Source organism: Polypterus senegalus, chromosome 3 (assembly GCF_016835505.1).
Source record: "Polypterus senegalus isolate Bchr_013 chromosome 3, ASM1683550v1, whole genome shotgun sequence".
NCBI classification, from domain to species: Eukaryota; Metazoa; Chordata; class Cladistia; order Polypteriformes; family Polypteridae; genus Polypterus; species Polypterus senegalus.
This window is the reverse complement of record NC_053156.1, coordinates 235,492,691-235,514,791: the sequence shown is the minus strand read 5'-3', so window position 1 is coordinate 235,514,791 and position 22,101 is coordinate 235,492,691. Positions and strand designations below refer to the sequence as shown.

General features: G+C 35.7%; 1 protein-coding gene across 1 annotated transcript in view; it reads left to right on the top strand.

Annotated features, from left to right (window-relative positions):
- Positions 1-19,969, top strand: part of adpgk2 (ADP-dependent glucokinase 2) — a 56,402-nt gene extending 36,433 nt beyond the window's left edge. The window contains exons 3-6 of the mRNA XM_039748795.1: positions 3,448-3,638; positions 5,925-6,021; positions 7,895-8,031; positions 18,767-19,969. Of these exons, the coding sequence (XP_039604729.1) occupies positions 3,448-3,638; positions 5,925-6,021; positions 7,895-8,031; positions 18,767-19,437 (1,096 nt within the window). The 3' untranslated portion in view covers positions 19,438-19,969. The remainder of the gene's footprint in view (positions 1-3,447; positions 3,639-5,924; positions 6,022-7,894; positions 8,032-18,766) is intronic.
- The last annotated feature ends 2,132 nt before the right edge of the window (positions 19,970-22,101 follow it).

Here is a 22,101-nt window from a genome sequence, read left to right as displayed (position 1 = left end):
ATGTAGGAATAAAATGCAATGATTTTTGTCATTCCAACAGATGTGCTAATGTTTGTGATGCTCCAGCTTTTATGAATCCAATACCAGATGCCATTATAACAGAGATGTATCAACTAAAGTGATGCACAGGCACACATCTTCTTTTATGAAGGTGGATGAATAAAGAATAGTGACTAATGCATGCTTGCGCTTGTTGTGTGTTTATGTATTTTGTACAGTATATAATAAAAAATGTTTATATTAGGCCTGAGAAAGTTAACACGTTAATATTTGTGATTAATGTGTCCAACAGAAAAGTTGTGACTGTAAAAATTCAGTGGTATGTTGTGTTTTTTTATTTTTATTTTCTTCTTCTTCCCCCTTCCCATTTCATTCTTCCATAAGAAGACTGAATCAATGTCGTATCATATAAGTGCTATATAAGTTATCTTTGAGTGGCACTAAAACCAAAATAAGTCGCTAGTACCTCTGTATTTAACTCACCAGGTAGCGCACAGTGCTGATGACCATAATATAATGGCAAAATTCTATGAAATGAAAGTGTAATGATTATCCCTACTTTATACAAAGAACGCAACTTAACCATTCCGGTAATGCACGGTGTCAGTTTTTAAGAGAGAGAGCAGTAATGGAGATTTTTTTTTAAATAGTGCCAGGAGTAAAGGCGTAGGTAAAGCAGTAGTTTCCTACCTTTTTTCTGTGGTGGCACACTTTTTGCAACCCAAAAAATCAAAAAAGCACTAAATCTCTTTGACAGGCTAAACTGTATGAAAGAGTGAAACGGGTTGGCAAAAAAAAAAAAACAGCTCAGAGATTGCTGTTTGACCTGTGAAAGTTGCTGGTGAACATGCACCTAGACAGATGGACCCCTGACACACATCCTAGTTGCTAAAGTGCTCCAAGTACCATGTCTGCAAAATGGCAGTCGTAGAGCTGTTTTTATATGGGCTTCTCTAGGAAGACTTATCCGCCTCGACCACTTGAGGACTTGTTCATCTCAAGTCTGATCCCAGGGGCACTAGACTTTTATTTCCATGGCTCCCCATTTGGAAAAACACGTGTGTAGAGTATAATTATCAAGTAATTGAAAGTGAGAGTTTTAACACCGGTTTTGTTCATTCTTCTAATTATATCAGTCTTTAGAAGTGCATTCAAAGTCAATAGTCATTTTGATTGTTTTTTTACGTTGACACATTTGTGTCTCATATACTATGGCAATTTGAGAATTAATACATTGGCCTCACTTTCTTATTGCCGCCTTTTCAACTTGCCTTTTAGGAAGGCATTCAAATTCAGGTTGTACAGTACACACCCAAAATTCGCAAGGGTTACGTTCCTAGAGCACCCGTGAATTGTGAAAAACCACAACTTTTGGATGTGGTTAAAAAATGCATTTTAAATGCCTATTTTTATAGTTTAAACCCTAAATACAGTATGCCCCCAAAGCACTTTAAATTTGTTACAAGCTCAGCTTAATATATTACCTAAAAAATTACCTTAATACATTACCTAAAAACAGAATGTAAAGGTAAACCCGTATACTGTACAGTAGTGTACTGCTATGTCTCCCGTGATGCTAGAATGTAAAATACCGTTGTTACCGCTATACATGCTATAATTCATGCAAGCGCGTTTTCTTTGGTATGCGCCGTCATTTTCTTTGTTATAAGTAGGGTAAATACATAATTTCATTTAATGAAAATACAGTAAAATGTGCAGGTACTCACCAATAATTAATGATATTGATGATGATGATGATAAAGTAGCTGTGCAGTATGATGCAGATGATTTAAAACTCTTCAGGTGGCAACTCTTTTTCAGATGCTTCAGGAGGAGTTGTATCTTTGGACGGGTCTTCTTCTGGTGGGGTTTCATGCTGGCTTATCTTAATAGGTTTCAGGAACATTGTGTTGGGAAGTTGCTACATTGTCTTCTGTAGCGAACTGCTGGTACAATTTCTGTGCTTTCTCACAGATGATGTTGCCGTCCAAGGGGATGATGTTCTTCCTGCAGTCGGTGATCCATAATGCCAAGGCAGATTCCATCCTGACGATATTTTTATTCCTTACGGTCATTACCTTTTTGGCACTATCACAGAAACTTAGATACAGTACTCCAGATCGCTGCTTCGTTCTTCTTTATGTAGCGTACAGTGCTTTCATTAATGCCATAGTGGTGCGCTACTGCAGCATAACCTTTTTAGTTCCTGGAGCAAATCCAGTAGTTCAGCCTTCTCCTGGAGTGTTTTAAACAACTTCTGGCGCTTGGGCTCAGTGCCAGAAGCCTTAAAAGGTGCAGGGCGTTTTGGCGAAATCTTGTGCGTTTTAAGAATAACACAATGAATACAATAACAAAATGGAAAACACGAGGACACTCGGCTGGAGATGCGTCACAGGGCAGCAGTCAATCAGCAGCAAGGAGAAATGAATAACGGTCTCGGATTGGCTACTTTCACCATCTCAAACTGCATTTCCCTCAGCGGTTGCTTCCTGTTCTCTCTACAGCACAGTATTGCCACGAAAAAAGCCATAAATTGCAGAGGATATTTGTGGATTTTTCCTTAGAACCTAACTATTAATTGTTAGTGAAAAGCGCAAACGTCGGAGTCCGCGATCCCTGAACCGCGACTGCGCGGGGGTCTACTGTACTTGCAGAAGTAGTATTTTGTTAAAAGTTCAGGTTTAAGGTCATCGTTTTAAGTTTAAACTATTAATATTTTTTTAATTCCTTTGTGTTGATTCTACATTAATTTTGTGATTTGTTGCCTAGCATGTACTTAATCAGGTAGCACATCTTTGATATCAGTAAAATGTCTAGAGACCAAATATTTTGGATCTTGGAATGTGTATTACTGTAGTTTCATATTTTGAAATACGTGGATAAAGTTTGGGTATCTTCTTCCCAACATAAAAGAGCAAGAGCACAAATGTAAGTACATGACACCCCATGCATTATAACTGGATCTGTGCCATAAGGTAAAATTTAAGGGTTGGACACAGTGTTGCCTTTAAATACACAGCTGCAGCCACAAAAGTGTCCAGTTTTTATATTTAAAAAAAATGGGTAAGTTTTGGGATATAACAAAGTGATTTGACCGGTATTAAACACCAAATAATAGAAAAAAAAAAATTGCAGTTAAAAATAAAATAGGTTGCTGGCAGACTACTTTTAGTGTTACTGTCTGTCTAATATCTAGGGATCAGATGGAAACAGAAAATAAATTGTTAAAAATCTATAAAGTTTTATTGTTTTTAGAAACACTGGTGACAGTACAGCTAAAAAAGCAAGGATGAAAATATGTCAAACATTCGTTTAGCCAAAAGAAAACTCTGTTTCTCAATGCAGTGTGGTTACAATTCTTAACACAGGAAACCAGTCTTGTTTGTTATCCAAGGTAAATTTTACTCTGCCTCTAATGTATTGAATTATTTTTTTCATTATTTCTAGGAGGTATGTTGCCAACAACACATTATTTAATAAGCTTGTGGATGCCTCAAAAACACTACCTGGAAATCGATGGGCTCTAGGGGGAAATGCTGCCGTCATGGCCAAACGTCTTGCATTTGAAGGCTGTGAAGTCCTTTTAGGAGGCCGGTTTAGTCAACAAATTACGGACATACTATCTGAACATGTAATTGGTTGGTATTTTTTTTTTCTTTTTCTAAAATCCAAGTATTCTGGGTAAATGTACTTTTATCATTAATATTGTCCCCATTTTCCTACCATATGAGTTTTGTTTACATCTGTACTGTATATGCATATGTTTTGCTAAATATCTTTTCTTTTTGGAAGATTTTTATTCATATTATGAGATTCCAGGTGATGAGATTTTGTTTGTAGTAGGATCATTTTTAAAATCTAGAGATTAGCTATGTATCAGTAAATATTACTTACTCACATCTCTTGCACCCATTTGGAGTGTTTAAATGAATTTGCAAAAGAGAGATTGCATTTTCATTTTACGATTTTCATTTTAATTTTTGCAGAAAATACTTGCCAAAAATCCATATGCCAAGTTATTCAATTGTATGCGCACATTTATTTTTTTTCTGAGACATTGATTTTCCAGATTTATTTAACAGAGTATTGCACGAAAAGGAAATCACACAGGATTTAGCTTTTGAACTGAACCAATCCAAGAAGGGGAGGGACAGATCTTCAGTTCAAAAACTCAGTTTTAAAAGTGACTGCATCTGTTTTTTGTTTTGGAAGTTAAATCATGTTTTTACTTTTGTTACTGCACCAACATTTTAATCCAGTTCTGCTTCACAGCCATTGCTGTAGAGTCTGTGCACAAAACCTTTTGACTCCGACTCCATAATTTATATTGCCTTCGACTCTGTTTGTAATTTACACCAATATACAGTATCAATCAAAAGTTTGGGGTCACCTAGAAATTTTTATGTTTTTGATGGAAATGATTTCTTTTTTACCAAGACAACATCAATTTAATCAAAGGCTACAGTGGGATGCAAAAGTTTGGGCAACCTTGTTAATAGTCATTATTTTCCTGTATAAATCGTTGGTTGTTACGATAAAAAATGTCAGTTAAATATATCATATAGGAGACACACACGGTGATATTTGAGAAGTGAAATGAAGTTTATTGGATTTACAGAAAGTGTGCAATAATTGTTCAAACAAAATCAGGCAGGTGCATAAATTTGGGCACCGTTGTCATTTTGATTCCAAAACTTTTAGAACTAATTATTGGAACTCAAATTGGCTTGGTAAGCTCAGTGACCCTGACCTACATACACAGGTGAATCCTATAATGAGAATGAGTATTTAAGGGGGTCAATTGTAAGTAACCCAGTAATTACTTCTGACTCCATAGCCCTATTCACAGCAAAGGCATTTTTGGTTTTAGACATATATCACTGAGGTCTTGTGACTTACTCATGTTTCAGAACACAACAAAGGAGGAGGCTGAAAGTAGGACCCAATATTTTTTTTTTTATATATAATTTTCTGTCTATTTTGGATTTCTTTAATTTACTATAATTTTGTTTTGTTCAAGATCTAGACTGTTGTTTTAAATGTCCCTCCAAGCAGTGAATGTTTTTTTTTGTTTTTTTTCCCTCCCTTATCTCATGTTCGCAACTAATGCAGTACTTTTAACAGACTTTAGAGCAGGAAAAAACATTGGTGTATTAACATATTCTGATTCAAATAAGTGATGAAATGGAAAACATATAGTGTATGAAAAACATAGTTTGGTTCAGTGTTTGCCAAAGTATTACTTTCTTTTCACAACATTAACCTTGAATCCCTTTTCCCCCCAATATACATTGCATTCAAAAGGAAAAGCCAACAGAGCAAAACATAAAAAACAAAAATTTTACAAGCAATTTTAAATAAGCTGAAAGCTGAATATAATCAAAAAAAAAAAACACATCAAAGAATTACTGTGTTAAATGTTTTGTTGCATTGCATCTTTTATTAATGGCCTCTGTTGTGTTTCAGTAGTGAAATTGTGACAAGGCAATTTCGAAAGGATATGTTTATTATGGGTTTTATTAATTTAATGTTATGCTTGTTTCCATGCCAGGAGATTTCACTGTTGCTTAAATTCCTTGGTCTCGGTGGTCCACTGTTTAGTTATCAATAACCAAGATGTGTTTTTCAAGAATTTTTTTTTCTCTCCAACTGCAGTCATTTCCTACATCCTTTTTTGTGTGTAGCAGAATACAGACTCTGGTGTGTATTGTGAGTGCCTGTGAACTACATTCCATTAATCATGAATTTACAATATGGGACTAAAGGTGCAAATTAGAATTGCATCACAAACTATTTCATTTCTCAATACCATTATTGAGTCAATTGTATTCTGTTTTATTAACATTTGTAAATATAAAATGTATAAAATAATTTTAGCACAATACATTTTAAAATTATTTAATGGTTGGGCCCTTCTTTTGCAGTGGCTGGGAAACCAGTGGATGATCCTGATATTCATTTAATAATGGAGTATCCAACTGGTGCTCAGTGGGGAGAATATATTTCACGAAGAGCAAACAGGTTTGCTATTTTAATTTTAAGCAAGGGTTAAAATGAAATTTCGTAATTTTTGTGTTTTTTTTTTTTTTATTTCAAGTTGTGTTCATTTGTTCCTACAATATTCATTGTGTAGTTAAAAGGAGGTTGTGCCATGTGTTGTCTGTTTGACAAACTTTTTTTTTTTTTTCCCTCAATGCCCTGTGATACTTTGCGAGACAATGGAGCTGTAGCAGCAATGCACAGAACTTTAACATGTTGGTATTGTAAAATCATAGGTTATCTGCTTTGGGCATCCACGACGTCCTGACCAATTTAATACTCTGGCCTTCCAGTAAGCATGTGTGTTTTTTAAATAAAAACCACTTGAAATATTTTCATTTGAGGGGTACATTAGCTGACAATGATGATAATATTGCGAGTAGTGCCACTGGATATACAACACTGATCCCTATGCATTGGCAGCACAGCATGGCTAATATAAACAAATCATTAGCCATGTATCACAGGTACAATCCAAAACAAACCTTAAAGTAGCCCTCTCAGAGAAAGAAAACGATGTGACCCTGTGAAATAATTAAAGGAACATTTATTATTTAGTTTTCTCCAGGATCTACAACTATACAGACCATATGAACTGTCAACCAAATGCAAATTTGTTTGACTGTTTTCATGATGCCTTTTAAGTAACTTTGATACCAAACTTCTTACCTTTTTGTTTTAAAGTTTTGTTTTGTGTTATTTGTTAACTTTTTCTTTCTTGCTATACATTAAAATATTTTATGTTGTGGAACAAAATGTTGTATTCTGCACTGGTATCCCCATTTAATAGCAACTGTGCTATTAAGTCAAAGGAAAATTGGTTTGGTGGGTTTGGGGAAGGAAGAAATGCAAATTATGGGATTGTTCCAGCAATCCAGTTTTGATGGCTTCTGCAGGCTTGCCTGGCTCCATCAGATGCAGTCTGATGAATGAATGTTGACTTTGGATCGCATCATTTCTTAAACAGAGGGATGACTGAAATGGGCAAGGCCACAGGGGCAGACCAGAAACACTGGCATGGGTCTTCAGAGGGCTCCTCTGAAGAGTCGTGACAAGGAAGAGAAGTTAGAAACTGTGGTTTCCTCTAGTTTACTTCAGCAAGAGAGCTTCTCATAGAACATAAGCATGACAATGTGTATTACTGGTGATGATGAACCTTTCGTTGACCATTAAAGGGCAACATATAGTAAATTTAATTTCTTCCACACACTGGCTCTCTGTGCTTCTGATTATATTAAAGTGAGACTAGCAGTGACACTATACAGTATGTTCCAGCCTCTGTCAGCCCCTGGAGAAGCATAGCTGCAACTAACATAAGATTAATGATTTTGCATAACATGTTTGATCAGTCATGAGTGATTTTCGTCTACGATTTTTTTTTTGGCACAAAATTATTCTTTCCCAAATGGAGGAGGTGGTGTGGGAGGAGGGGGGTGGTCGACAAATATCAGAAAGTATGAATTCTATGTTTTCTTTTTGATTAGCGGGACTGTAAGCCATGCGCATGTCAGCTCTTCCATTAGTAAGGGAGGGAGGAACCAAACCTTTTAAGCTCTTGACAAAGTAGAACATGTTTCAGAATCAAGAAGTACTCACTTTTGCATAATTACTGGAGTATTAAGATGCTGATTGGAGAGACTTAAAATGTATTTGGTCTCCAAGTTAGGTGTGAGATGGCTTTATTGAGCATATGTCATCACATTATTATTGCTCATGCAGCTCCTTTTACTTTCATTGTTGTTTTTATTTGGTAGCTTGATACATTTTATGACTCTGGGTTGGGCACCAATCAAACACAGGGCACGTTCAAATTAAATATTAGCCTTTCAAGTATTTCTTATTGTTCATTCTACAGGTATATTGTTCACTGTGATAAACACAACCCTTTACTAGATTCCATGGAGGACTTTGAGAGTCAACTTCAGGATTTCAAACCAGATCTGTTAGTTGTTGGTGGTCTCCAAATGATGGATAATTTCCCATTTCAAGAAGGTGGGTAAATGGCTAGCATCACATAATACCAATGCCTAACATAAGACTACAAGCCTTGGAAACTGCAAATCAAAATAATTTTGAAGTAGGTTTAAATAAAGTACCAAGTAACTGCATTATGCATTGTTATACATTTACAATATAATATTTACTATGCCAGTTAACTGATTACTGTTTTAAAGCTTCTAATTAGATACAAATGGGCGGCACGGTGGCGCAGTGGTAGCGCTGCTGCCTCGCAGTTAGGAGACCCGGGTTCGCTTCCCGGGTCCTCCCTGCGTGGAGTTTGCATGTTCTCCCGTGTCTGCGTGGGTTTCCTCCGGGCGCTCCGGTTTCCTCCCACAATCCAAAGACTTGCAGGTTAGGTGGATTGGTGATTCTAAATTGGCCCTAGTGTGTGCTTGGTGTGTGGGTGTGTTTGTGTGTGTCCTGCAGTGGGTTGGCACCCTGCCCAGGATTGGTTCCTGCCTTGTGCCCTATGCTGGCTGGGATTGGCTCCAGCAGACCCCCGTGACCCTGTATTCGGATTCAGCGGGTTAGAAAATGGATGGATGGAATTAGATACAAAAAAGTAAACCTTCATACATTTTTGTTTAGACTGATTTCATAATCCAAGCCAAATGTTTCTGTTGAATTGGTATTAAAGACCTAATTCAGCTTCAATTTATCCTTTTACATGTAAGCAACGTAGCTTTTGAATAAACCAGTTCAAAGACTGAATGTAACATCTTCTGAATATACAATGTCGAACCACAGAATACATACTGTATTGTTATAAAATGGTTCATTTTGCTGAGAGGGAAGCTTGTATAATCTGACTTTTTTTTGGTACAGTGTCATGATAGGAATATTTTTAGAAATAAAGCAATGTCTTATGTGGCATATTTTGAGTGTATTCTAAAATTGGTTATCTATAGATTCTTTTATTAGGTGAACATTTGTAATTTTTTTTAAATTATATATTCTAATGTGAAGAAGTACAACAATAATATATTTAAATGACTAATTCTTACATTATAATATTTAAAGTTCTGAAGCAAAAACAAAACCTATACCTATAATTTGTTGTGCAGTAATATTGTGAGTATTTGCAATAACTTGGGGGTGTGTGTGCAAATAATCATATTTTAACTTTGGTTTTAAATGAAAACATTTTTTCCAAAGTAAAAGTGATCGGTCAGAAACAAAATCCACTAAACAAATTATACACTATATAACATGCATCTTGCACCAAATTAAATAGTATAGTATTTTGTTTATTTAGTTTAGTGACATGAAGTTAAATTATTCACTCTGTATTTACAGACAGTCGATTCAAACTGCAGATTTAAAATCAGAATGATGTTATGAGCAGTCATATAAAAAATGAGGTGTTTTAGCATATGTTTGTATTCTTGGGGTAATAGTTACAGATGTGCATTTACTGGTATAAGTCAACCGTTATGATAAATGTATTAACATCTCATCAAATGATGGGAAAACATGAATATACTGAGTTATTGTTTTCTCCCCTGCATTGATTGACTAATTGGCATGTGAGCTCTTATACAGTCTGAATTCCCAGGAAAACGAAGTAGGCTAGCCAGAAAAAGGGGTTGAGAACTGTTTTATCATCCTACTGTGTGTATGTTCTGTCAGGCATTTTTAGTGCATTTTTTGTGGTGCATTATAGACACTCTAAAAAGATACCACTGCACTAAATGTAAAAGAACTTAAAATAAGTGTGCAGTTTGAAACCAATGAGTAATGTGAACAAATGGTTTAACCTCATAATGATCATTACAGTCAATTAGTTTCTTTCCATGTTTTCTTGAACTCATAAACCAGAACCTTTTAAAATGTGTAATATATGGTCATTTTTCTCCACTTCAATGTTTTTTTGTATTTTATCATTAGTTCTAGTTTTTGTATCATAATACTTAATGTATACAGTATATCCAAATATGAATTAAGTATATACCTGCAAAAAGAATAGAATCCAATGACCTGTTTATTTGTTTCTCCTCCCTCACTCTGCAGTAAAATAAATTTGTACCAGAAGATAGACATTTTGTTCCTCAAGGGTGAGGTCCTTTGTCTGTTTTGAACTTGCTTGGTTTTTGTAACTAATGTATATCACATGGATTTTTATCATATTTAACTTTATTGCACATTGTTTTGCAAATTACTTAATAGCATAACCTGTAATATGCATATGCATGTTTTTTGCATGAATTGAACATTTAGTACTTTTATTGTCACAACCTGCATAATTGACTAATGATGCAGTGCTTATGCCTTATACAGTATGTTTGTATATACTTTTGTAAAAAGAGTGATACATTTTTGATCAACTGTATGCTTTTGAAATTGAATACATCCAGCTGATTTATGACTGTATTGAGGAGCCGAGCAACATGAACTGCTGATGCAAATTTTGATTAGATTTCATAATTGATCTTTAATGCCCTTTGATCAATTATTAATCTCCTTAGCCCTGGAAAAATGAACCAAAAGCATTATTTTCAACAACAAAAATATGTGTAACAAAAATATGTAAATATTAAAACATTACCTTTCTTACTTTGGTTATGTTATGTCTAGTATCCACTGCTGTACTGATGCAGTTTTAGTATATGTGCTTTGTGTGATAAGTTTTAAAACAGTCACCAATGCACATAGGCAACTGTTCAAGCAGATGTTGAAAGATTTATTTTTCTTTTTGTAGTATTTTTTTTTTGTTTTGCTTGAGCATGACAGGGTTGTATTTGGATTTGATACTTTTAGAATTTATTTGGACTTAATACTGTAAACCGGATCATTATATTACCCCCCATATTCCTCCATTTAGTGTAACATTAATGTCTTTGTTGTTTAGCTTAGTTAAATTTGGAGTTTAGTGCTAATGGCTAGCACGTTTTCAGGTCTTGTCTCTTCTTAGTAAAATGTTTTTTTCAGTTCAGATGGTTACGGTGCCTCTAAATGGAATAATGTACCCTGGCTTAAGTTAATTGATTAGGTGCTAAATCCCTTTGATGTCAAACATGTCAATTGCTGTCTTACCTTGTCTTGTTCTGTCATTTATACACACCTTCTGTGCAATTTCCTCTGACTGCTTATAATTACATGTTGTTGAGGGTTTTTTTTTTGTTTTGTTTTTTTTTTGTTTGTAGTGCTGTTAAGATGCTGCAATGTGAGCTCATAAGTGGCATGCTTGTTTTCTGTGTGATAATACATTGATTCTGTATCTCCGCACTATATTACAGTTTACAGTGAACATTGTTACTCTTTTGCCCAAAATATTCCCAGTCCAAGCAGTGTTCTCCCCAGAAATTTTTTCCAGCCGGGTGGCATGAAAAACTAGCCAGGTGGGGCAGGATGGGGAAATTTGGTGGTGGGGAAAATTAAATGTGCACTTTTTTTATTAGTAGTTTATTATTAATTATTTTCCAGTGCTCAATATGACTTCCTTTTTTAAGGTTTGACACTTGTGCCAGAATAATTTTATTAAATTTAAGTATCCAATTCAGGATCCTGCAACCCTAACAAAAATTTTAAATAACAATTGTTATGACAAACCAAAAGGCACAAATATTGTCGCTGTCAGGAAGAAAAGTGAAAACGGTGAAAAAAAAAGTATGGGAAACCTAATGAAGAAAAATTTAGAAATATTCTTCAAAGCCAACTTGCATATGCAGAAGGTGTCTTCAGTTAAATATTTCTTTTCTTCCTAGAGGCCCAGTTGTCTGCAGCTTTTCCATAATCAAAGTCCCCAGGATCTGGGCACTCCAAGGAGATCAGCATGAAATTATTTAGCGTGCTTTGATTCATGCGATTTCTCAAACATGTCTTGATCCTTTTAAGAAAACCCCCTTTCACATTCAGCTGTGCTCATTGTGATCACTAGCCCAATATGAGCTAACCTGGCTAAATTTGAAAAGGACTCTTTGAGCTTTTATGCCATTGCCATTTTTTAGTAAATCTGTTTTGGACTGAAGTCTTTGTATGATTGACTTCTGATCATTTTTGACGCACACTGTCCATTCTTGCGTGATACTTTCACATTTTAAAATTGGAAGGTTACCATTTTTTGTAATGATCAAAAAGAATTTCAACAGCTTTGCTTGAATCGTGAGTTTCTGCACTGAAAACTTTTGAAAAGCTGGAAATAATTGGCATGTCAGGGAATCTTACATCTAGGCGCTGGACAACTGCCTCTAGGTATTTATCATATATTGCAGTTGTGAATGACATTACATCACTCTGTGTATAAACAATGTGGAGATCTGACCATTCTTCTGGGAGATATTTTCAAAGCCTTCATCGTCTGGCAGGAGTGTCTTTCAACTCCATGATGGACAATTTTGTGGCGAGCAAAATTGGCTCAATTTTGGTAAGATTGACATCTTGCCTTTGCCAAGCCTTAGATAAGTTGAACAACAAAGGTAATACGTCTGAAAACATCATCAGAGAGGAAACAACATTGTATGTTTTAATACATCTGCTTAATCCTTCAGCTGTTATGTCATTTTGTTCAGTGGCCTCTCTTTCCAGCACAGTTATGACACTCCTCATACACTGTCGTAGTGACTGAACTGCAAAATCATGAGACAGCCATCTAGTGTCATTGGCCATTTTCAGCTTAATCTGGGTAATGTTCAGAATATTTTGAATTTCCGTTAAACCAGTCATCCTAACTGAAGAGTTTTGGAAGAAATAGAACAGCTGCCTTAAGATGTCATTCAGTTTTGTTAAATAAGGTACAGCAGTTGCTGCTTGGGCCCTTGCAAGGGCCAATTGGTGGTTTAAACAGTGGCAATTGACCAAGAGTCCAGATGTTTTATCTTTAAGCAGTTGTGCCACACCTTTCTGTTTCCCAGTCATAACAGCCGCTCCATCTGACCCTAGTCCAAACAGATTAGCAGTTTTTAAGCCTAGAGTCCATAGTCTCACTCAGTGTGTTGGTTATAGTCTCCGCTTTGCCATCAGTCATATTGCAGGTTGATGCAAAACTAATTCTGACCTCTTTAGTGACCTGGCAAGCATATTTAATGTAAATAATTAATTGTTTTACAATTGAGATGTGTGTGGTTTCATCACACACAATACTGAAAAAATTTTCAGCGTGTATATTTTTCAGTATGTTGGATTCTATTTCTGATGCTAAGACATCCAGCAGCTCTTGCATTATTCTTTCAGAAGAGTAATGCACATTTTTACCAACATTGAGATGTTGTAAAAAGGAACAACCCATTTCCTTATAGTGTTCCAACAGCTTTTCAAACAACGTTGTATGTGGCAACTCATTTTTTGCCAACCAATACATGGATCTTAAAGCTCCCACAAATGCATCTCTCTGTAAGTTATTTAACACAGGTACAGATCTTTCAATTTGACCGATTACAGTTTGCTGTAGTACACGCTATCTTAAAAGGTCAGCAGAAGACTCAATGTGCATTTTAGTTTTTTCATGGACCAGCAAGCTTTCTTTTCGAATTCTTGTGCATGGCACATTTATCTAAGGTAACTCCCTTCTTGGGGGATGTTTGTTTGAATATTTCATGCACAATGAGCACCACATGCTATTTTCATTGACCATTAGCCAATCAAAATCTTTAAACCATTGTTTGTTTATTCCGGATAAGCGGTGCTTAGATTTATCGATTGGCAGAGTGTGTGCTGAAGACCTTTCCCCAGAAGGACTAGCTTCTGCAATGTCTTTGTCTGAAATTGCCACATGAGGAGTTGACGCTGCACCTTAATTAGTTTGTGGCGTCTCTTTTCTGAAATAACTGAGCAGTGTTGTTTTCTGAACACTTTTGTTGCTCATGTTGGTAAAACATTTGGGGGGAAAAAAAAAGTACCTAAGAATAAGACATTTGAGTGGTAAAGTGAGAGCCTGTTGGATATTCAGTGCACACTTGCTCCACGGCAGGGCAAGATCTGAACAAAAAGGAATGGCAAATGGGTCACTTTAACAAAACTACGGAAGCATATTAGGGCCACGGTGAAGAAAAAAACTATATGTCAAGAATAAAGTCGACATGTTGACTTTTATTCTCGACATTTCCACTTTATTCTCATAGTTTATTTTGTCATTAAAGTAGAATATTGTAAACTAAACTTCATCTTAAAATCAATTTTTCATTTACTAGATTTTCTCAAACACCGTCATAAGGTAATTTAGTACATTAAATGCTGTGAGGAGGCACCGGAAGGGATCGCAGCACTGAATACATTCACTTGATGATATTCCTGCTCTCTGAACATTTACAGTGCTAAGATAAATACTTGATATCATTTTCATGATGAAATGCATTAAAGCATGTATTAAACATGCACGTTAGTGTGGCGGTAGTGCTGCTCTTTCGCAGTAAGGGGTCCCCAGGTGTACGTTCAGTGTAGAGAACTTTATGGCAGGTGTGACGAGGCTCCAAAAAACTGAATGTATGAATGTGTATCACACAGGTTTAACTTAAATATTGTGTAAATGTTGGGTTCGTAATCTGGTGGTCGGAGACACAAACACAGTATTAAATGTTCTTCTGAGCAGGCTTTCTTTATTGCATGCATGCTGTCTCTGACGTACCAAAACCCCAAACCCTATCCTTTTTTCTTTCTCCACATAACCAATCAATCATTAGATCTGTGTCTGTCATCTCACAATGTCATGCGAGGTGGCAGCCGGGCACTCAACTAAATTAGCAGGGCGGAGCACCCGGCTAAAAGATGCTAGGGAGAACACTGCCAAGGTACATTTGCCACAGTTAATGTATGCTACATGTGTCCATTTGATCATTCCACGTTATTGCACAAAATCCGAACAAACATTTTGTTTTTCACTCGTTTGTCATTTTAAGCTGTATGTGTAGAAAGGGGTGCCACAATACTAAACTTTCAGGCTTTGATACAATACTAAATATTTAATTTTTTTTTTACCATTTTTGATACCCAATATAGTATATAATGTAACTAGATAAGTTTTTAAATAAATTGCAATATGACTGATTTACAATAAAGTAAAATAGGATTTCAGTTGGATTCAGTTCTGGGGAATGTGCGGGCTAGTCAGTGGCATCAATGCCTTTCTCATCCAGAATCTGCCTACACATTCGGGCATTGTCCTGCACCAGGAGGAACCTAGGGCCCACTGCACTAGCGTAAGGTCTGAGAATGGCTCTTGGAATTTCATCCTGGTACTTAACAGCAGTCAGGGTACCGTTGCCTAGTACGTGGAGGTCTGTGCGACCCTCCAAGCATATGCCTCCCAGACCATCACTGACCCATCAACAAAATGGTCATGGAGGATTGTATTGCAGGATGCGTGACGTTCAACATTGTGCCTTCAGACTCTTACTTCTGTGACACGTGCCCAGTGTGAACCTGTCCTAATTTGTAAAGAGAATGGGGCGCCAATGGTGGAGCTGCTGATTATGGTATTCTCTGGTGAATGCCAATCGAGCTGCATAATAATGGGCTGTAAAGGCAGATCCTACTAGAGAGCATTGGGCCTTCATGCCACCCTTACGGAATTTGTTTCTGACAGCTTTTTCAAAAATGTGCACATCGTTAGCCAGGTGGAGATAATTTTGTAGGGCTCTGGCAGTGCTCCTCCTCTCACAAAGGAGCAGACACTGGTGGTGTTTCTGGGTTAATGCAATTATAGGGCACAGTCCAGCTCTCCTTGTGTAAAAGGCCCGTCTCATTATATCTTCTCTATGCTCTTGAGACTGTGCTGGAAGACATAGCAAACCTTCTTGCAACAGCACATATGTATGTACCATGCTGGATGAGCTGGACAACATGTGCAACCTGACACTAGCAAAATGCAAAAGTAGAGAAGGATCAGTCAGGAAGCATAAGGAGAGAGCAATTGTCTGTGGCCAACACCTGTAAAACCATTACCTTTTTGGGGGTTTACTTGCTATTGCTTATCCAGTGCACTTAAACCAGGTGAAGCTGATTCACAATTTCTTATGCTTCCTAACTGGACAGATGATATCCCCGAAGCTTAATTGACTTACTTTGACTGTAATGATCAAGTATTCCCTTAATTTATTTTGAGCCATGTATTTCTAGATGCCACTCCAGCTGCCCTCTTTGTCAATTAAGTGTGCTAGTGAAGGCTCTGCTGTTGAAGTTGCCATATTTTTTGAGTGGAATTGGGGCTGCAAATCTAGCCATGTGCATTGATGGACAACGAGGCTCAATTGTCAAAAGCCAGAGTGAGCAAGAAGTGCATTCAGGATATAAGCTGTAGAATCGATGCCATGAAAAATGAGTATTGAAGCAATTTTATAAATCTTACAATCGGTACTTATCAATAGTTTGAAACTTTTAACAATCCTATTTGGAAATGATATATTTTTTAAGTGTTAAATAGTAAAGAGTGACTGGTATGATGAAACTTCTTGGGGTATATACTGTATGGGCTAGATAACATATAATATGAAGTATACTTTTTATGCATTCTTCATAAAGAAGGACATCTATAATAAATCTAAAAATAGAGGTTGTAATATATTAATATAATAATAATAATTAATAATAATATATATTAATATAAAATCCTTTGAGCCCACTCTGTACACTGGCGTTATCTGGTTCCATTTGTAATAGCATTTTGTCTGTATAGCACAGAGATTTGAAAACTGAGTTTCAAACACCTTGCAGTTACAGCAAATGTATTTCTGGTACCCTTAGAATTTATTTTTTATTTTACCTTCAATGTCAAGGCGATAGCCATATAAGATCAAGACTGTATATTAACTGCATGTTGGCGGAGGGAGCTACTGTAAATGAGCATTGCTGAAGCTAAAAGAAGCTCTATAAACTTTAGAACCATTTAAAACAAAAAGTAAAGTTAGCAATATGCTATTGTATAAAAACCATTAGAATCCATACAGTTTACAAATGCATGATGAAAAAATGCAACTTTGTATCATGTTTAACCCACCATTAGAGAAATTTGAAAGTCTCTAGTCGCATGTTTAATCACTAACTGTAGAAAATCTCCCATTTAAAATAAGTTAATGTACACATGACCTTTTCTCTTCTTGTAAAGTATAGCTATGTGAGTAAATATGGCTGTTATGTTGAGGTGTCAAGCAAAAAATGTTTAGAAGGCCCTAGCCTAGTGTAATTTGTATAATTGACTAATGTAGAGGTTTTCGCACCTGTACAAGATTGGTATCTTCACATATAATACAAGCTGAAAAAAAATTAATCTTCAGTTTATTTGTAATATTATTAATAATTATATTGGATTCATAAAAGCAGGGTCATAGTCGTTTGGATGGTTCCGAAAAGAGATGATAATGCAAGAAGGAAAGTGTTCCATTGAGATGCTGGCAGCTTGGGGAAAGAAACGAGCAAATTTAAAAAAGACTATTCTTGGTAAAGAACATTTCTGGACAGTCCAATTGTACATTTGTAAATCATTTGGCATAAGAACAACTAGTGGCCATCTGAATTTTAAATAAAAATAAAGCAAATATCTGATATAGCTTAAGCTTCGTAGACTGAAATTCTAGTCATGAATATTGCTCTGTGATTGGTGTATACTAAAGGGCAAACAGCTACTGACGAAGTCTGCATTGTGGACTTTTCACACAGTCTAAATTTCATTTACATTTTGTGAAATTGAAAGGATAAATAAACTGCAGCAGTGAATGTTGTAGTGCCGAGACTCTGCACACCATATTCTGAAAGATTAAAGTGACAGTAATTTTTGAGACACTTGATTTCAAAATTATTTTTATTCTGGCTAGTTTAATGTTATGATGGATTGTTAATTATAAGGGAAGCTCTTTTAAAAATATGGTGGCATCTGTATGTTTGCTACAACAGCAACAATTTATTTCTTGTATAGCCCAAAATCGCAAAAGGATTGCCTCAATGGGCACACCCGGTTTTTGACAGCCTCCAGCTTTAACTCCCTCAGGAGAGTAGAAATCTAAAAAAAAAAACCTTGTTGGGGAAGGAAATTCAAAGAGTGACCCTTTCCAGGTAGCCTGGGCATGCAATGGATGTCAAAAAAGGGTAAATACAATATAATAGTACAATCTACTATCTAGAACACTGTGGCAGCTCTTAAGACAAAATGCAACAATAGATTATACCACTCACTAAATATAGAACTATCAAATATAAGGATACAAATTTGTTGGAATACATCAAAAACAAAATAGAAACTAATTAACATAAATGAAAAATATCTATCCTTAGTTAATTGTAGAATCACTGCCAGATTATAGAAAAGGAGTTGAGTCTGGAGACCTTGGCTAACTAGCTTACTCCCCCCACTGGCCATTGTATAGCGGAGTCAGTCCTGTGCCTGCCAGTGTGACAAAAGGACCCTTCTACCTGATTCCAGTGCTCCTTTTTCCCGGGATGACTTTTCCCTTATCCATGCTTAATTTAGCTTACACCAGTGACAACCCAAACCCCAAGCATGTCAAAAAATTAGTTTATTGTAATTTAGCTTATCAATATTAACCTGCAAGCTCTCAGTCATTTTAACAAAAAATATTTATCTGTATATGTTTGCATAAATACATATATATCAACTAATTATTTGATCATCTTGCTGCTTCTAATTCAACAAAAATGTAATGCTATGTAAAATTAGCTTTTAGCCCTGTCATGGATTATTTATGCATTTTGCTAAATAGTGGTTTTTTTCTGTTTTGTGGGGTTTTGTTTTTTTGTTTTAACTATTGCAATTTTATTTATTTTATTTTTTTTTTAATTGTAGGTGCACGAGGCACTCGGCTCAAAAAGCTCAGTAACTTGCTACAGTCGACCGAGAATTCAACTGGAGTTCACTTTGAGATGGCATCCTTTGTGGATGAAAGCTTAATGAATGAACTGCTGAGTCAGGTGATGCCTTATGCGGATTCCCTAGGTATGAATGAACAAGAACTGCCCAACTTGCTGAGTCTGATAAAGGGCAAAAACATTACTGTACTGTCTGACCCAAACCCTCGCGTGGCCACTGTACTTGATCAGATGAGGGAGCTCTATCGTCTTGTGAATTCTGAACGGAAGCTTCAGGGAAAAGGAAGGATGCTTACTAGACTGCATGTTCACACTCTAGCCTTTCAAGCAATTATTGTTACTTTGGGATCATCTTGGAAGAACACCATGTCAGCCACAGCCAAAGCCTCACTCACAGCTAATCGACATGTCTGTGGTTCACCTCATATCAACCCTACTAAGGCCAAGTTGATCATGGATGATTCATTCTCTATTAGCCGTCAGGAGGGCAGCCAGAGAATCTCCTTCCAGGAAACTAGGCCTGTTTCCTGCTGGGAAGAAGCAGACTATGAAATATGTGTTGCACCCGTGCTTGTGTGTACAGATGTGTATCAGACTGCAGGCGGTGGAGACAATATATCAGCTGCTGGGTTAGTCCTCCAGATTTAATATAAGGTGATAATTAGTCAGTTAGTAAATTATTCAGTCAATGGAAGGAAACCCATTTTATGTGAAGTTTTTTGAATCCTTTTTTTATGACTTTTTGACATTTAATTTTTGAGATTTGTGCAATATTGAAGAATGATTGAGCCCACCCGCATGTCAATACACCAGCCAAATACACTTCTAGTTTTTGACTGTTTGTGAATTTTCTGTAAACACATTCTTTGCAAGGCTAAAGCATGTCTAAAGGGTGCAGTTAGTTCTAAAATGCAGTTAATTTTTGGAGATTTATTAATTTAATATATAACCACTTTTTCACTTTGAATTGCTGATTCAATTGTGTAGACCTCTATATGAAGAACCATGCTATGCATTAGGAATTTTACGTACATTCCTTGTTGCCTATGTTTTTTTTAAACTCTCAACTAGAAAATGTGAAGAATATCTTGCTATAACACACACTTACCTCAGTTGTTCTAAAAGTTACAACTTCTCACGTATGTTGAAATAAATTATAAAATTATATAAATATAACTTGCCCCAAGTATTTTCCCTGTTGCATATTTTTTAATAAGAATGTCACTCATTTTCAGAATTAATAAATTAATGTTAAAGTAATGTGCATATTATGTACTTTTACAGGTTACATTTACTTTTCTTTCTCTCTTTCTTACTTTAAACCAAAATATTTGTTTTTTTAAAGTTTGATATGTTTACAGCAAAATATTGTGCAGCAAAATGGGATGGATGTTTTTTCTTATGAAAACTGTGAATCTAAGTTTTACAAAGTCTTTGGTTTTAAGATAAAGCTAATTGTGTACAACAGCAGAAATATCGAGGTGGAATAATGAGGGGCACAAATGTGTGTCGTAGTAATGACACTGGTGGACACATTGTAAAATGCAAGCCCTTTCTCAAATTTTTTTATATATACATTATGTGGGTATTTGGTACACTTTTTATTAATCCCTGAGGGGAAATTGTCTTTTCATGTGACCTTTACGGGATATATAAAACCAAAAGAAAATCACCAACTTTTACTAATACTTGCTGGACAGACCCTGGACTTGAGTGACCATGTCTAGGGTGTAATGGATACAGAAGGTATGTGGTTTGATGCTTTATAATGAACAGCCATGAATAAAGAATACTTGTCGGATGGCAACAGAGGTTTTGGTTTAAATGCAGAATTATCATAAAAAACATCACACAGTTGGTAAACATCACATCAACTGGTAAAATGGGGTAATTTTTGTTTGTGCAGAGCTGCAAAATAGAATGTCATGAAGATAAAAAAAAGAGTTTTATGTTTAGATTTTTGTATTGTTTGGTTGATAATAAATATAAAATTTTACCATTTAGTCCTTTCTCATCTTGGGTATTGTGTATTCATCTCCAAAGTTTATTTAGTTTAATTTTGAATAATATGGATGTGTTTTTAATTTAAACCTAACCAGAATTGGTCTTGCATCGATAAGAAGTGTGCAAACCTTTAACAAGTTTTGTTAGATGCCATTAACAAAAAACTACAAAAGAAAAGGAGTGAAGTTGTTTTTTCTATTTTATTAATCACTGCATTTGTCTTGCTTTAAAATTGCAGCATATTTCTTTTATCTTTTTTTATACCTCTTGCATGTTGCTCATCTCTGATTCATGAAGCTTATATGACTTGAATATTCCTAATGGATGTTTTTGTTATGTTAGCTTTTTTGTAAAATATTATTTTCCTTACAACTGGGACTTAGCATTTCTACCATTATTAGGAAACAGATGTCACAGGAAACTAAAGTTGTGCTGTATTTATATTGCATTTAGCCAGCTTAGCTGCATGACTCTATAGTTTGTTGCAGATTCTCCACAACCCTGTATGGGAAGAAATTGTGCAGGGTAATGAAAGATCCAGGATTGCTAAGACTTCTTATACTCCTGCTGTGCTTTTAATTAGGTCCTATATTTATAGGTTTTCTTTTTCTCATTATTAAACCCTATCAGACTAACTCCCCTTCTTTTTGTCATTTGTTTTTCTATTAGTATAAAAGACAAGGCAATAAATAATACCAGCTAAAAACCATTGAGATGGAAAGAGAACATTTAGGTGTAAAAACATCTGTGACAGTTGTGGTGGAGTTGAGTTTGTGTTATACTAGACATCTGTTATTCCAGCACCTCGAAACAAAATTTGGAACTGGGTGCATTTGTACCAGTTGAACTTGTACAGTATTTGCTCTTTTGCACATTTAATCATGTTATCAGTCTCTCTTTTTTGTTTTAAAATAACAGCTGTATAATAGCCTACAGGAACAAAGTGATACATAATCTTTCAGTCGCCTTCAATTTGGTTTTTTTTTTTGTCTATGAATTTCTTTTTTGCACCAGACCAGCCGTTTAAAACTATTAGGGCTGTGAAACAATGTTTTATAGTGAAGGTGGTCTTACAGAAAAGAATTGCCCACCATTATTTTTCCATATGGTGCAATGGCCTTGGTTGCCATATCACCTGTTTTAATTAAGTATGATTTTTCAATTTGTGTTTTTGGGGTTTTGTAATGGGTTACATTCATGTATTCTCACTTTACAGTTTTTGTTTTTTAAAGTTCAGTTTTTCCTATCTTGCAAGCAATCAAAAGCATCACAGTTTACAGGAAGGTATAAAAACCAAAGAAAACACCA